The sequence below is a fragment of the Equus asinus genome, chromosome 10 (assembly GCF_041296235.1).
Source record: "Equus asinus isolate D_3611 breed Donkey chromosome 10, EquAss-T2T_v2, whole genome shotgun sequence".
NCBI classification, from domain to species: domain Eukaryota; kingdom Metazoa; phylum Chordata; class Mammalia; order Perissodactyla; family Equidae; genus Equus; species Equus asinus.
The window spans coordinates 108,210,986-108,228,033 of NC_091799.1; the positions used below are offsets into that span (position 1 = coordinate 108,210,986).

Consider the following 17,048-nt stretch of genomic DNA (forward strand, 5'->3'; position numbering starts at 1 on the left):
GTATATATGCACACACCACACACACACAGTATATATGCACACACCACACACACACACAGTATATATGCACACACCACACACACACAGTATATATGCACACACCACACACACACACAGTATATATGCACACACTACACACACACACAGTGTATATGCACACACACACACACAGTATATATGCACACACGACACACACACAGTATATATGCACACACTACACACACACACAGTATATATGCACACACACACACAGTATATATGCACACACGACACACACACAGTATATATGCACACACGACACACACACACAGTATATATGCACACACTACACACACACACAGTGTATATGCACACACGACACACACACACAGTATATATGCACACACTACACACACACACACAGTATATATGCACACACCACACACACACAGTATATATGCACACACGACACACACACACAGTATATATGCACACACTACACACACACAGTATATATGCACACACTACACACACACACAGTATATATGCACACACTACACACACAGTATATATGCACACACGACACACACACACAGTATATATGCACACACCACACACACACAGTATATATGCACACACGACACACACACACAGTATATATGCACACACTACACACACACAGTATATATGCACACACGGCACACACACAGTGTATATGCACACACCACACACACACAGTATATATGCACACACCACACACACACACAGTATATATGCACACACGGCACACACACAGTGTATATGCACACACTACACACACACACAGTATATATGCACACACCACACACACACAGTATATATGCACACACGACACACACACAGTGTATATGCACACACGACACACAGACACAGTATATATGCACACACACACAATTTCCACCCCAGACAATTGAGAAATAACCTCAAAATATGCCAAAATGTCAGTGATTTCAATTCTCAGCATCTTGAAGTTTTGTTTTCAGTTTAACCCTGAGTGTTAGATACTCACTTTGCAGAAAATCTGCAGACCAACTTTCCTTCTTGCAACCACACCTGCTGTTTTTGTCTTCAGAGCTAACGATTCGTAATTTCACACAAAGAGAACAATCAAGGATGATCGACTTTCCAAATCCTGCAGCTGTCCTCTGAGCTCACGGCCACAAGACTCACAAAGTATAAGCAAGACCCACATCACCCAAAGTCCTGAACCCTCGCGCCCTCGACCGTTCCCGTTGAGACAAGGTGTGGATCCACTGGTTTGAGACGCAGGATTCTGGTGTTCCCTGTACCCGAATCTTCCACAGGAAAGACCATGGACACAGCATCTTCCTTCATCTGTATCAGAGCCGTAAGTTTCCTATTTTAAAGGAGGATTAATTCTGAAACTGGAAAAGAACCCCGTGCATTTAAAGTTATTTAGTTTAGAAAGAACACATGTCACGGTTCTGTGTTAGCGTCCTCAGCAGAGACAGACCGGAGTGTGGAGGGCTTCAATTTGGTTGCCCACCAGGACCCTAAGGGCCAAGCTACTCTGAAAAAAGTCACAAGCCTTTTTTTTCCTTTGAAAGCCCCTCCATAGTGTCATGCGGAAACAGCCTGCACTTGCAACCCCATGACCTCCAAACCCCCTCTGTGGCCAGGGCTCCTGAGATGAAAGGGGCATGGAGTGGAGCACATCTGAGGCCTATGCCCCTAGGCACCCCCTGCACTCGCCTGCATTCCCCTTACACACCTTGCACCCTGCCTGTACACGCCCTGCACCCCCAGCACACGCCTGCACTGTGCCTGCACCCCCTGCACCCTGCCGGCACCTGCCTTGCACATGCCAGCACCCTGATTGCACCTGCACTGCACCGGCCTGCACCAACATGCACCCTGCCTGCACCCCACCTGCACCCCCTGCACCCATGTGCACCAACCTGCACCCGCTGGACCCTGCCGCCACCTGCCTGGCACCCACCTGCACCCCATGTGCACCCCGCCTGCACCCACACTGCACCCCCTGTGCACCAACCTGCACCCCCTGCACCCTGCCGCCACCTGCCTGGCACCCACCTGCACCCCATGTGCACCCCACCTGCACCCACACTGCACCCCCTGTGCACCAACCTGCACCCCCTGCACCCTGCTGGCACCGGCCTGGCACCCACCTGCACCCCATGTGCACCCCGCCTGCACCTGCACTGAACTCACCTGCACCCCACGTGCACCCCACCTGCTCCCTGACTGCAGCCACACTCAACCTGCCTGTACCCCACCTGCACCCTGACTGTACCCTGACTGCACCTGCACTGAACCTGCCTGCAGCCCACATGCACCACACCTGCACCCTGAAGGCACCCACACGGAACTCGCCTGCACCCCGTGCGCACCCTGCCTGCACCCACGCAGCTCTGTGTCTGGCAGCAGCTTCAGCGGGTTCTCAAAGGAGCCGAGAGGAAGCCTAAGCTCCTTCTACAAACATGAACCCAAATCCACCCTTAGAGGAATCCAGTTGTGACCCCACACGTGAAAGATAAGCGTTTGGAGGAGACCCACACACACCTCTGCTGAGCAATGGTCTGGTCTCAGAACTGGCGCCAGGCCCAGGGCAGCCGCCTGATGTGGGAAACTGGGGTGCACAGGGCAAACCCCGAGCACAGGGCACCCACCTGGCAGCCCCTCTCTGGGTTGTCAGAAGGCACCAGAGAGGGAGAGACGGCCCAGTGTGGCGTTTCTCAGGATGGAGACGGCTCCTGCCAGTGACCAGTGAGGCTGTCCAGCTCCTGGGGCAGCGGCCTGATCTCACTGCCCATGGAATGACCCAGGACTCGCCTGTCGGGGCTCTGAGCCCCCAGACAGTGCCGTGGACAGACGTGACCAGCGTCCACTGCCACCCCTGCTGTCCCCAAGAAACTGCAAAGCAGGATGGGCATTCCCTGTCCTGCACCCAGAGGAGAGGCAGGTTCCTCCTGGGTGGGGCCGCCTCCTCCCCACAACAAGCCGGAGGGAGGGAAGGAGGGCCCCCAGAACCAGCCCAGGATCTCAGGCACGTCCCCTCACCGCAGCCTGGAGGCCGGCGTCGCCCTGAGCCCCGCCCAGGAGGGGGCCATGCTGACGGGACTCTGACCACCACTGGGCGGCCCCAGGGGAGGGGCCAGAGGCAGGTGGGCACAGGTCCCTCTGACCACAGGCCCAGAGCTCCAGCAAGCTGTCCAGTCTCAGGTCTGAGGGCACTGCCAGCTCCCGCCGCCACAGCCTACCCGCTTTAGGGACGAGGGGCCATGGTGTCACTGCCTGGGTGCGAGGACCCCACACGTGGTTGATCCGTCACCCAAGGACTCCCCGAGCTCCTGAAGACACCAGAGCTGGTCGCAGCTTAGAACAATCTCGGGCCTCTGGGGAACTCAGGAAACACCGAAAAGCCTGGCCTTTCCCGAGGTCCAAGCTGGCTTTGTTTGAACCAAACCCAAATCCTTTAAAACAAACCACTGGGAGGAGAGAAAGGACAGGACATCCCCACCTGTAGGCTCCGGCCAGTTGCTCTGAAGCTGGGGACCCCCGAGAACTCCACTTGGTGGGTAGGGGTGGCCCCCGTCCCAGAGCACTGCTGAGGGCCACCGGCTGCTCTCTGCGCAGGCACTATTGTCACAGACGCAGTGTCCAGCCTCCCAGAGTGGCAGAAAGGTCTGGGAGGCAACGATGTCGATATTCAGCGGAGCTGCTTCTGGGAGGAGGGGTGGGGGCATGGGTCAGGTTATTCTTTCTATTTTCCCGTTTTCACAACAGTTCCTTGCACACTTCACCTCAGCCACAAATGTGGTAAAGCCCAGGGGACACTCCCTGCCCCCTTCTGACCCCTCCCCCACTGCAAGTCCCTCTGCCCAGCTCCTGCCCCAGGGCCTTTGCAACCGCTGGCCCCTGTCTGGAGATGTCGGGGATGGCTATGCCCACTTTTTCGGGCCTTTCGTTGATGCCACCTTACCACTGCCTGTCCCCATGTCCCCGTGTCGATGGCTGCCTGCACCCCAACTGGCGTCTCTCACATCCTCCCTGCTGTAGTTCTCCACGTACCATGGGCACCAGTGGGCACCGTCCAATTGCCCACTTTGCCCCCCTCACAGCCCAGAGCAGCACTGATGCCTGCAGCAGGCGGGTGGGCTGCCGGTCGGAGCACAGGCTCTGGGGGTCTGCCTGGTGGGGTCCTGGCTGCACGACTCCATGCAGTGGTGTGACTCAGTTTCCTTCCCATGAAAGGGAAACGACCACTGTGGGGAGTAGCCGAGTGCCGGGAACAGCATCGCCGTCCTGGGTTAACGAGAGAAGCCGGGCCCTGGGGTCCACCTGGGTCTGCAGCTTTAGTTAAACTCCCTCCCTCTCCCACCACGAGATCTACAAACCGTTTTTCTCTGGCCGCCTTAAAATGTTTCTCCTTATTTCCGGCTTTCAGCAATTTGATGGCAACGCGCCCTGAAGTGGTTCTCTATTCTGCGGGGGCCTCGGGTCTGCGGTTTAGAGTTGTGTCAAATCTGAAAATTGTGGGCCACGTTTCCTCAAACACTCGGTCGTCCCCTTTCCATCCTCTCCTTCTGGGACTCCAGGTCCACGGATGTCAGGCTGCCCGATACTGTCCCACGGGCCACTGACGCCCTGCTCATGTCATTTTCAGTCCTTTTCCTCTCTGTGTTTCGTTTTGGGTGATTTTATTGCTCCTGCTCGCAGGTCACTAACCTTTCCTTCCACTGTGTCTCATCCGCCATCGATCCCTTCAGCGTATCGTTCAGCCACACAGTGCAATTTCATCTCCACAGCTGCACTCGGGTTTTCTAATATCTTCTTCCACTTCCTGCCTCCCCATGATCACACTTTCTCCACCTTCTTGAACATGTGGAGCATATTTACAATCACCATTTTAACATCCTTGTCTGCTAATTCCCTCATCTCTGTTGTGGTTCGGTCTGTTTCTATTGATTAATTTTCTTCCAGTCATTGGTCACCCTTTCTCAGTTCCTCGCATGCCCAGGGGATTCTGACTGGATGCTGGACTCTGCGGCCTTCTGCTGTTTGAGCTGGGCTTTGTTCTATTCCTGCAAACACTGCTGTATCTTGTTACAGGATGCAGGTTTTTGGTCTGAGCCGTGCTTTGCTCGGGCAGGGCAGGAGCAGCCTCCAGGCTGGACGGTTGGCCGGGCTCCTCCGGCGAGGCCTCCGAGGACCCTGCCTGCTCTGCTCGGGCTAAGGAGCACAGGGTCTTCCCAGACCTGCCTGGACCGCAGCAGCTGTGGTCCCTGGATCTTTCTAGTGGTTCTTTCCCAGCTTCTTACACAATGCAGGTCAGCCCCTGCCATGGGCCTGCGGGGGCCTGGGCACACCCCCACGCTCTCTGAGCAGACCCTCCGCCCCCGTGGTCACCGAGACCCCCCAGGGCTGTCTGGGCTCCCTCTCTCCATGCGGTGGCCTGGAAACTGCTTCCTGGCTGCAGTCACTTCACCTTGGCACCTCGCTGACTTCCTTCCTCACAGATTGCTGCCCTGTGCTGCCTGTTGTCTGAAAATCGTTGTTTTGAGTATTTGGCCTAGCCTTCTAGTCGTTTCAGGCAGACAGGCAAACCCAGTCCCGCCAGCTTGGCCAGATTAAACACCTCGTAGCACCCATTATTCAGGCTGCTTGGTCAGGCCCTCTGGTCAGCCCAGTTTCCAGGCACGCCCGGCCCGTTGGCGCTGATGCCGGCCGAGTCTGGACCAGGTCTCTCCTCCAGGACATCCTTTCACTGCCCTCCTTCCTCATCCGCAAACTCACACACTTCTGATGTCATGAGGCACCTTTTAAAACGATGCAGGGAAAGGACCACGACACCAAGTGTCAGCAGTCCCACGACTCCTTCCCACGTTCCCTCGAGCGGAACCTCCCTCGGGTCACAAACCAGGGTCCTCGGCTGTGTTCCCACCAGCTTAGTCTGCACCTGGGAGGGGTTTCTCACCCCCTCGCTGCCGCTCTGCCTCCAACCCTTTGGGGAGAGGGTGGCACCTTCCTGTGGGCGAGAAGCAGGTCCTGATGTAGCATGTGGGACGCAGGACGTGGGCCCACCGAGCGCGGCCTTTTCCCGTAGATATGAGAACCACACAAACTCTGGTGCCAGTGTTCCAATTGCGTTTCTTACCCATGAAGAGATTCTGCTAATTTCAAAATCGAAACCTCCCCATATTTGCCGGTGAGTAGGGGTCTGGACATCTCTGCAAGACACTCGCTGCTGATTCCGTTGACGATTCCTTGAAAAACGTGATGACCACCAAGCTAGGCAGGGGTCTCCGCCTCCTCAAACTCCAGCCGCAGAGGATGGAGGCCCCCGTGGTTTGCTAGACCTCACACGGAGCCTTCTAGAGCCGCACCGTCCACGTGGCAGCCGCGGCCGCACGAGGCTGTTTAAATTTAAATTCCTCAAATGAAACCACTTGGGAATCCAGATCCTCTGTGCCACTGCCACATTTCAAGCCCTAACGTGACCAGTGGTGACCACTGTGGGCAGCGTGATACGGACCACGTCCAGTTCTGCTGGACGGCGCCACTCTCGAGATCTGGTCCAGTGTCCCCAGCTCCAGGGGAGAACCTGAAGCCTTGAAACACACGGTGACTCGCCGAGGTCACAGAGACAGCCAGCTGGACGCCTGCCCGGTCAGGGTCCCCTCCACGCCACCCCGCCTCCAGCTCACAGGACGCTGCCTGCGAACGCCTCGGTGAGCTCCTTTAGGCCGGGACCAGGGTGGCCCCAGCTTCCCCCAGCTCCTGGGCAGACTGAGAGCCTGTTCAGGGGGCTTCCAAATTCAGAGGCCCCAACGTCTGACCCACTGCTGAGCAAGAAGCTGCTGGACGCCCGCTAGGAGTGGGCTGCTGTTGTCCACGGAACACCAACGCTAGCCTCGCACCCTCTGCGGGGCAGATGTCCAGGTTCTGGCCATCCACTGTGGTTCTGAGCCCCTGGGTGAGTGCTATTGAGGGCACCGTACCCTCCTGGCAGCCAGCAGGCAGCTGAGGACCACAGGCTCCTGGCTCGGGCTCCTCCTGTGCTGCGTGCGATGCGCTTCTGGGTCCACAGCAGGCCCTCGGAGCCTTTCGAGCCACCTTGTGGTGTGGGGCCCCAGACTGAGCTTGGCAGGTGCCCGCAAATGCCCATCGTACAAAGACCCCAGGTTCCCAGAAGGAGGGCGAGCACACAGGCAGCAGAGGGGGATGGGGCGTGCACAGGGATTCCCCACTCTGCAGGTACCGAGGTGTCAAGGACAGCTGCTCTGGGGCATCGCATCTGGGCCTGCGTGCTAGCATCGGCTTCCCAGGGCCACCAGTCGGGGAACAGCTGCGGGCTCTGTCCTTGCCTCCAGAGCTGGCCTGGGAAGGCCTCTGGAAGCCCCCGGGGAGAATACTGCGTCTTCTGGCAGCGTGCATGGAGCCACCTCCACCAGCCTCCACAGGACCATGGGGCACAGTACGGCATGGCAGGCCGCCCCCCAGCCTCAGCCACACGTGCGCACAGGGGGCATGCTTGGGGGGCCAGAGCTCCTGCGTCCTTCCACCAAGCAAGGCCCTGCAAAGCTGGAGGAGTCCGGAAGGTTCTGCAGTCCAGCCTGCATGCAGGGGGCCTGTGGACGTGTGGAAAAAGAGTGGGGTGCCCAGGGCCACACGGGAGGGGCCCCATGGGTGTGCAGAGAGTGCAGGGTGGGTCGGGGGCACCAGCAGGCACCCCTGGGAGGGATGTGGGGCCCATGGAAGCTCAGAGACCCAGCTCGGCCAGCCTGAGGGGCCCAGACAGCCCGTCGTCGGGAAGATGGATTAAACGGCCAGGTGGGAGGGCAAGGGTCTGAAATAGGCAGGGCCACTGCCGTGGTGAGTGGCCTGAGGCCCCAGACCGCCCAGATGTCCACGGGCAGGGTCCCTGAGCCAAGGAGTGAGTGGAAACCCCGGGGTCAGAAGTGACGGATGAGATCCCCGCAGAGCAGGAGGCCGGGGGAGCGCCGGGCGGCACGGCCACCTGGTCCGCACTCAGATTCCGGGGGTGCAGGGTGGTTCTGAGAGGAAGGACACCCTCGTCTGGCTGTATGTGGACAGCAGGCCCAACGCCAGGCCCAGCGACAGGCTGACTGGGGGCTGCATCTGCGGGGCGAGTGGAGGTCGAGCAAGTGACCCACGCGCAGCTACCAGGGCAGGGGAGGAGACCGTGGTGGGGTGCGCAGAGGAGAGGACTCTGGGCCGAGTGCCCCTGGATGCCAGGGACACGGTGCCGCTCAGAGACCAGGCCCCTGGACGGGCCTGTGGGGACGGAGGGCAGATCCTGCTCCCTGACACTGAGCACAGAAAGCCTGTACCTCACCAGCACGAGGCAAAGAAAGTGCCAGAATCCAGTGTGTCAGCCAACGGGCAGTGTCTTTCCCATCAGGAGAGAAGTCAGAGCCACTGGGCCCTCCTATCGAGCGGCAGGATGGAGGCTCAGGCGCCAAGGCTGTGGGCACAGCGGTGGTGCCGACGCAGGCAGAGCTCGGCCCTGGAGTCCACATGGCCCTGGGAGGGCACTGAGCATGGCGGGTGGGCAGCTGCCCCCCAGGGTCTGCGGTGAGGAGAGCAGCCTCAGGCCACGGGCACGGCGGGGAGAGGCTGGAGGCCCAAACGCCGACCCAGGAGGGCCGGACGCCCCAGGTCCCCGGGCGGGTGGAGACATGCCATGGGTCCTGGGGTCAGTGCCCGGCCACTAGAGAGGTCCTTCCAGGGAGCACGACGAAGTCAGGTCTCTAACCTCAGAAATCACAGAGGACGTGCAGGGGCCTCGCCTGCCCGTGAGCTCATGTGAGGAGCGGAGCCACAGAGGGATGTCGACGTGAGACCTGAGACCCGGGCGGCTACAGGCAGGGTGCAGCCCCGGAGGGTCGTGCTGTCCGCTGACGGGAGAGCCCAGGACAGCGGCCTGTGGCCTCATCTCACCAGAGCTGGCGGCAATGACGGCCACTTTTCTAATTAACTGGCAAGTCCCGGCCAGGCGACCAGGGGCTCAGGCGCAGCAGGCCCTGAATTCACGTCCATCAAGACCCTGGGGCGGCTGTGCTACAGTCGTCTCCAGCTGGAACTTCGTGTTAAATATGCCTTTTCGCTCCTCTGAGCTCAAAACCAGTTATGATTTCCCTGGAAGACGCTGCAGAACGAGAGGAAAACAAATCCTTCGCCTTGAGCTGCCGAGGGCCGGCCATCTCCATCAGCCAATTGCAGCGAGCGCGGCGGACAGGATGGAATGGACCCTGTCTGTCTCACATCAGCCAGAGGCTGCCAGTGGCGCCCTGCCAATGTTCCACCAACACGAAGGCGGTCGAGGTGCACAAGCCCGGCCATGGGCGATTCACGGTGGGAGTGGGTGAGGTCCCCACGAAACCCTGCGTCCAACCACTCGGGCTCTCAGCAGAGAGGCGGTCCAGCGAGGCCGTCCTGACCCAGGCCAGTGCTGAGTTCTGTTGTCTCCTCCAGGACTGCATGGTGAGCTCTACCCCATGGTTGCTGCTGCACCCGGTGAGGCGTCTGGTGCAAGGATGGGGTCGCTCTTACCTTGTGTACCTCTGGAGCAGTGAGGTGTGAGCAGACACCAGGAGGTGGGGAGGCAGCGAGCAGGGCTGTGGGGGCTGGGCCTCTGGGCAGAGGAGCAGCATGTGCAAAGGCCCTGGGGCAGGACCAGCGAGGAGGCAGGAGCAGAGTGGGTGCCGTCTGGGGAGGTTCAGGGGCAAGCCACGGGGCGAAGGGTATCGGCCTCCTGGACTTTCAATCCGAGGAGGTGCTGGGATCGGCCTTCTGTTCCAAAGACCCCTCAGAGGTGGAGGGAAGAGAGAAGCAAGGTGGGGAGAGGGGCAGGGTGAGGAACAGGCACGTGGAGGGGGAGCTGGTGGAAACAGCTGGCTCTGAATGAGAGTCCGAGGTGGCAGGGTTTTCGAAGGGACGGACGTGGGTGTGACAGGCAGAGGATGAGTTCCTCTGTGGAGGAGGAGCCGGCGAGCTTGCAGCCCACCCTGTTCCCACAGGGCGCAGGTGGCTCCCTCCTGCCTGAACTTTGCTACGAGGAGGGACCCAGAAGACAGCCGGGGTGCGAAGTCCCCTTCACATCTGGGGACACTGCACACGGAGTGACATGTAGCCCCTTCAGGACCCGCCTGGGAGGAGGGGCTTCCTCAGTCTGAAGTGGACCCCTGAGCATTTCTTCTCAAGCCAGATATTCTATGCACTTAAATCAGCCCTAAGCTGCTTAAAAGCTGGCCGAGAGGGGCCAAGGAGGGTGAGCGGGGCTGGGGGGGCTGAGAGGGGCCGGGGGGGGACTGAGAGGGGCTGAGGGGGGCCGAGACGGGCCCAGCCGGGCGAGTGGGGCTGAGGGGGCCAAGCGGGGCCAGGGAGGCCAAGGGTGGCCGGGGGTGGGGGGCCCAGGGAGGCGAGCGGGGCAGATGGGTGCTGAGCAGGGCAAGTGGGCTGGCTGTGAGGACCCGGCCCTCAGCGCCCTCCCTTCCAGGCCAGGACCCCACAGAACCGTAAACTGACCCGACTGGGAGCAGATGCTGTGGCTTGCGGAGCAGGGCCCTCGAGCTCCATGGCCTCAGCAAGAGCCCCTCGACACCCTGGAGGGCTGTCTGCATTCAGGGCTGGGCGACGCCTCGGTTTTCCTGAGCAGAGAACTCAAGTCGAGAGACACGCTCTTAGGTCAACAAATATTAAAGTTGAGCAACTTTAACTGTCACCCAACGTGGACACTGCCGGGGGTGGGCCTCAAAATAAGGATTTAAGATCAAAGCATTAATGTGGAGCCCACGCCAACCTCGACAGAAGACCTTTGCTGACCACGTTCGTTATTCACGTCCCTTTTGTGCCAAAGTGGAAAATGGAGAATATTTCGAGTTTACGTTTTCACGGGTAATGCCCTGGGCTGAAGTGTTCCCCCAAATCCACATCCACCCAGACCTCAAACGTGCCCTTTTTTGGAAATCAGGTCTTTGCAGACATGATTCGTTAGGATGAGGTCCCACTGGATTTAGGGTGGGCCCTGAGAGACAGACATGGGGAGAGGCCACGTGAAGACGGAGGCAGAGGTGGACTGCGAGCCCAGGGACGCCTGGAGCCCCAGGAGCTGGAAGACGTGGGGGGACCCTTCACAGAGCCTTTGAAGAGAGCATAGCCCTCGATAAAGACTTCCTGCCCCTGGGCCCAAGAGAGAAGAAAGAGCTGCTGTTTTGGGCCCACACTTGGTGGCACGTGGTCACAGCAGCCCCAGGAACCAACATGCTCCCCAGCCCCGAGGTCGGGGTGCTGGCCACAGGCCTCCCCTGGTGGACACAAGGGTGCCTGCAGCCAAGGGAATGAGGGGTACACTCTGCCCCCGGGCCAAGCACCCACAGTAGCCACACAGCCCTCCAGGGGCGCCTGGTCAGGGTGGCCCTTAGCACCCCCAGGAGTCTGACGCCATTGGTTGCAAGTCCACAGATGACCCCAGCCCCCTGCATCCCCCACCGAGTGGCGGCCGTCAGGAGAGCACAGAGGACCCCTTCTCCGGCAAGTCCTGCCACAGAAGCACCCGTCCCCATTTCCAGGTGAGGAAATGAGAACTTCAGCTGCTCACCCCAGAAACACTCAGCGCAGCCAGATCCCACAGGGCCCCCGGGCTGGGCCCGTCTCCCCGCTCCAGCAGTGTTTCCCACAAAGTGCCTGGTGGCTCCTCAGACGTGGATGAGCTGGGGCCCCCAGCCCATCCTTAGGTCATGTGGGGTCCAGGGGCACAGTGGGGCTGAGGGGCTGATGCCACCCAACCTTGGGGAGGGTCCCCTGGTGCCCGGCGAGCCTGGGCCCCCAGGCCTGTCATCAGCGCCCTGCATCCCTGTGAGCCCCCGGCCTCTGTGCTTGTTTGTGCTGGTCTGGGGGCAGAGATGCGCCTGCTAGTACCCCAGGGCTGGGTGCACAGTGGGCCCCCAAAAGAAAGGGATGAGCTCCCAGCCCTGACGTCCAGACGCCAGACACAGCTGGGACCCCACGAGGTCACGGCCATGCCAGAACACGGGTCATGGAAGACTGAGGGTCAGCCTGCACAGCTGCACTGTGGCCGGAGTGCCTGCCCACTATCTGTCCACTGGTCCACCCATCCTGTTGAAAGTCATACAGATGACGCCGTGCCCTCCACGAGGCCTGTGGCCCGACGGCTGGGAGGAGCCGGGCGTCCACGCCTCCTCGTCTCAGGACACCCACGCTGTCCTCTCCAGCGTCTCCTGCAAATGCCTGTTTACTGCCGGCACCATGGCTCTCCGCATTGACTGTGGACAGGGTGGCGTCCAGACCGTGTGGGAAGCCACAGGAATTTCCCAGGAATTTCCACACGAAGCCACAGAGTTGACGTCTGAACTGCTCCACTGACAGACGCGTCAGTCCCATGTCACCATGTCCTCTGGCCGTGTGGTGGGCAGCTGGGCAGGCGAGCGGCGGCTCCTGAGCTGCCAGGGGAGGGGAGGAGCAGCCCACCCCCACTGCGGCCGGAGGACGGCCTGCTGCAGGGACACGAGGGCTCCGAGCCCTGGGACCAGCTCCAGGGAATTCTAACAAGTCGGAAGGCATCAAACCGTGGGGCTGAGCCCCCAGATTCCAGAAGCAACCAGAGCCCACCTGTGGGCAAGGCCACGCCTTGGGCAGATGGAGTTTGCTGGGAGCCAGACGGCCTGCCCAGAGGAGAGTCTCTCAGTGTTGGGGGGATCCTCAGGGCTCGCCCCTCGACTCCCTGTGAGGCGCCTCTGTGGGAACAGGTGCAATGTGTCAGTGCCCATGAAACTGCCGTGCAGACGCATGTGGTACTGTGAGTGGACCCTTGACGCTGAGGTCTGCCCGAGACAGGACGGGCAGAGCCCTGCCCAGCGGCAGTCACACAGCCCGGGGGCTGAGCGGCTGCATGTTCCGCGGATGGCTCCCGAGTCCCAGGCAGCAGCCCTGGCCCGCGCCCCCGAGGCCTCCTCCACTCACACACTCGCGTCTCGAGTCTCAGTTAAAACGCCCCCTCCAGAGTGAGCTGGAACGCCCCTCTTCCAGCCTTGCTTAATGGAAATCTGTGTTCACGTCACAACAAAATTTCAGTTGTTAGTGGTGATTCTTGTCTCCTGGACTTTTCCCGCCAGGTTCAGGGAGTGTTGGGGAAACTACAGATGGGCAGGCAGGTGGTGAGCGACCACCTGCAGGGAAAGGAGTGTTTCCAGGACAGGGACGACCGTGTCTCCACAGAGCCTTGCTGTGACCCTTCTGCTGCGTGGCTGGTTCTCCGTTTAGAAACAGGAGTGCCAAGTGCTGCTGGTGCTGCCACCTGTTGCCTCTCATAATTTCGATGCACAGACGACCTCAGCTAGTGCCCTCCCCAGATCGTCCGTGTCCCTCTTGCCCGCACGCCACAGCACCCTGGCCCTTTGGTGGACCTCAGTGATGAAGCGATGCAGGTCCTGCTGAGACCAAATTGCAGCATTCCTCAGAACTGACAGGGAAGACTATCCTAGACGGTGACGCGGGCGGCCCACCTGCTGGAAATGCTATTTGTGAGTTTTTCTTAGATGTGCACAAAGTGGGCACCAGGAGCCAACGTGGCTCAGTAACAACTAATGGACAAACCAACCCCATTTCCTTTATTTTGTGGTGGGGAGTTCGTGGACGTGCACTTCATTTCCACAAGGGCATCTGCCACAGTTCTTGTGGCCACACAGTGCACCCCAGGTGACCTGCACAGAAGTGAACAAGGGAGGAGCATGTCCCCTCGCTGGCCTGTCAGATGTCACTGGCTGTGCTGGCCTTCCTTGGGGACATCACCTGGGAGAACACGGACGAAGGATGGAGCTCTGGACACTACACAGAGAAAGGGGACAGGATACTGCAAATAGGAGGGATGTGGGGCTCAATACCCAAACGTCCCCTGACTGAGCAACTTCCAGGGCAGAACTGGGAGCAGGGGCGGCCAGGACAGCTGGGCCCAGGCAGGAGCCGCCCAGTGTGTGCCCAGTGACGCCAGGCCAGCGAGGGAGCCGCAATCACGGCTGTGCGCTGTGCTGGGTCGGGCCCTGGGCAGTGGGTCTAAATTGCAGAGGCTCCCACGGCCGAAGGGGAACACGGAAAAAGCCGTGCCGTTGTCTTCCAGCTGAGATGCCTTTACCGAAGGACCACTTGTCCTTCGAGATTTGGCTCTCTCCACATCTTGGTGTTAGGTAAGAAAGGACTTTTCTTTCTGACGTGAGGTTATCCAGTCCATCCCGGCTGCTGTGACAAACACCATAGCCCGTGTGGCTCACACACAGCAGACATTTATTTCCCACAGGGCTGGAGGCTGGAGTCCGAGATCAGGGTTCAGGCAGAGTCGGTGTCTGCGAGGCCCTTTCTGATCCACAGATGGTGCCTCCTAGCTGTGACGTCATGTTTCAGAGGGGCGGGGATGTCCCTTTTGGCCTCCTCCTATGAGGGCCCTGATCCCATCCTGAGGCTCCACCCCCATGACTGCATCACCTCCCAAGGCCCCGCCCCCAGCACCATCGCCCTGGGTTGGGTTTCAACATATGGATTTCGGGGGACACGCGTCTGACTACCGCAGAGGGCAAAACACAGAGGGAACAACCCAAGCCAAACCCTACACCAGGCTTTTAAAAATGTCCCAAGACTGTGGAATGCATGGGCCTAAAAGGCCGTCACACTCCCAGCTCTGCAACCTCACAGCAACACAGGAGCACGTCCTTCCCGAGACGGTCTTCTAGGGCAGCCCCACAGTCCGGGGAAGCCCCGCTGGGGTGACGGAACCCACTACATCACAGCCACGTCCTGCACGAATGCCTGCACTCGCCCGAGCATTCCAAGAACTGGGTGGACAGTGCCAGGTCCAGCGTGCCCATGTCCCAGGCAGAAGGCCCCCAGGCTGGACAGCAGACGGAACAGGGGCCAGCCTAAGCCCTTGACCACGACACCGACGCCCACCCCAGGCTCCAGCCAGTCCCAAATTTACACACAGGAGAACCAAGCTGCAAAGAGGCACCAACCCCTTGTCCGCACTCCCACCTCCGTGGGGCAGACAGCGTCGGCAGAAAGGAGGGAGATGGGCCTTGGCTGCTCCCTGGGCGGTCTGGCCCTGGTCCCGAGGACCGAGGAGCACACGTCCATCCAGCCTGACTGTGCTGAACCAAGAAGATGCATTTCCCACCTTTACAGCTGTGGGGTTAAGACTTCACTCCCAGAAAGCATGAACTGTAACTCGAGAATGTACTGGATTTCGGGGCACATCTGGGCCCCTCCTCAGGACGAACTCCCACAAGCGTTCACAGAAACACCCAGAACGTTTCACTATCAACTGGCCAGAGCAATGAACTTCCAAAAAGGGAGCTGAGGACCAGTGAGCTGGTGCACCGTGTCAGGGGACTCTGGGGGGGCGGGCGGCAGTGCACGAGTGGGGGGTCTCAGCATTGGTGTGGCCATCTACACGGATGCATTCACACCAATACCACCACCACTCACCCACTGCTTTCTCCTGCTTGGCCAACACAAGCCGCTCTAGTTTACCCAAAGCCCCCTGGGGCCAGAGCTTCGGCAGCTCTCTGCTTCTGGAAGCAGCACCTTCCAAATCCACACTCAGGGACGACCTCTGCCTGAGTGGGACCCAGGCCCCCGGGGCAGCCCCTGCAGTCTGGGTGGCCGGCTGTCCATCTGGAGCCGGCCTTTCCCATGAGCCTCCCTCAGGCCGTTGGTCACCCACCCGCACATGGGAGGCATGTACTCCGGCCATCTTTGCTGTGCCAGTGACCGATGCCAAACCGAATCAGGCAACAGCCTCCAGCATCAGATGTGGAGGCCTGACACAGGACCCCCGCCTGGGACATCGAGGCCCGGGCTGGACAGGCTCTCTCCGCCCAGTGGGTGTCACTCCTGCACGGCCATCTCCGCCTGTGGCCTGCGCCTTCTTGGTCCCGGGTCCGCGCCAGCGGGCACAACTGCGGCACCCGCGTCCCTTGGCCCCGCACCCCCCGCGCCTACCTGCTTGTCCCGCGCGCGGTGCTCCACGCCGCCGCCGTGCCGCTCCACCTCCTCCGTGCCTTTGCGGCCACTCGCGAACGCGGACACCACGACGCTGTCCCCTGCGGCCCGCCGAGCGGACGCGCGGGAAACGGGCACCGAGGAGGGAAGGAGACGCGCGTGAGGCCCGCGGGCGCTGCGCCCTGGCCGAGTCCCGCCGCCTGGCGCGCCCACCCCATCTCGGCGCGGCCGGGGCGCAAGGCAGCCGGGCGGGGCGGGGTTGGGGGGAGCCTGCGCGCGCCCGGAGACCCAGCGCAGTGTCCCCCGAGGGCTCCGGAGCAGGATGCGCGCGGCGCTCTGGGCTCGCGTCCCGGCTGGGCAGCCCCGCGCCCCGCCGCCCGCCCGCTCACCTTCGGGGCTCTCTCTCCGCTTGGAGGCTGCAGCGGCTGCGGCCCGAGGGCGCGGGGAGAGGAAGGGACAGTGAGTGGCCGCGCCCACCGTCCGCCCGCCGCCCGCCCGCCCGGCCGCAGCTCACCGTGCTTGGACTGGAACTTCCCCATGTCGCCGCCCCGGGGCCCCCGCGCGCCCGTCTGCCCGCGCCCCGCGCCGCGCTCAGGTGCGGGTCTGGGGGCCGCGGCCGGGCATCCGCGGGGGCCGCATGCACCGGCCGGAGCGGCGGGAGGGCGGGGAGCCGGGGTCGGGAGGCCAGGACCGCAGGGCCCGGAGGGCTCGGCGACTGCGGCGACAGCAGCGGCTGGACTCCCTCTGAGCGCGCGCGCTCGCGCCCGGGCTTTAACCGCGGCCCCCGCAGCGCCCCCGGCGGCCGCCGCCCGTAGCGCAGCCCCCAGACCCCCGCCCACCTCCCGCGGGCGCGCCGCCTCCGGGGAGCCCGCCCAGGGCCTGGCCCTGCGGCGGGGCGGGACGAGAGCAAATCCAGGTCGTGGGGGGACGGCGTCCGTCAGCGGCGAGGACTCGGGACAAGCCGCCTGTGAGGTGGTCAGGGGCCGCAATGGACCCTGCGGTTCTGTGCTCACCCT

General features: G+C 61.1%; 1 protein-coding gene across 10 annotated transcripts in view; it reads right to left on the minus strand.

Moving 5' to 3' along the window:
* NKD2 (NKD inhibitor of WNT signaling pathway 2) overlaps nucleotides 1–16,806 on the minus strand; it is a 37,229-nt gene extending 20,423 nt beyond the window's left edge. For 6 of the 10 annotated variants that reach the window (XM_044779520.2, XM_044779517.2, XM_044779519.2 and 3 more), the window contains exons 1-3: nucleotides 16,547–16,802; nucleotides 16,422–16,457; nucleotides 16,033–16,133 (exon numbers count right to left, since the gene is read on the minus strand). In XM_044779520.2, coding sequence (XP_044635455.1) covers nucleotides 16,033–16,133; nucleotides 16,422–16,457; nucleotides 16,547–16,571 — 162 coding nt within the window. In that variant the 5' untranslated portion in view covers nucleotides 16,572–16,802. Of the gene's footprint in view, nucleotides 1–16,032; nucleotides 16,134–16,421; nucleotides 16,458–16,546 lie in introns of all 10 variants that reach the window. The other 4 variants (XM_070519900.1, XM_044779521.2, XM_070519901.1 and 1 more) reach the window with 4 other exon arrangements.
* Between the last annotated feature and the right edge of the window lie 242 nt (nucleotides 16,807–17,048).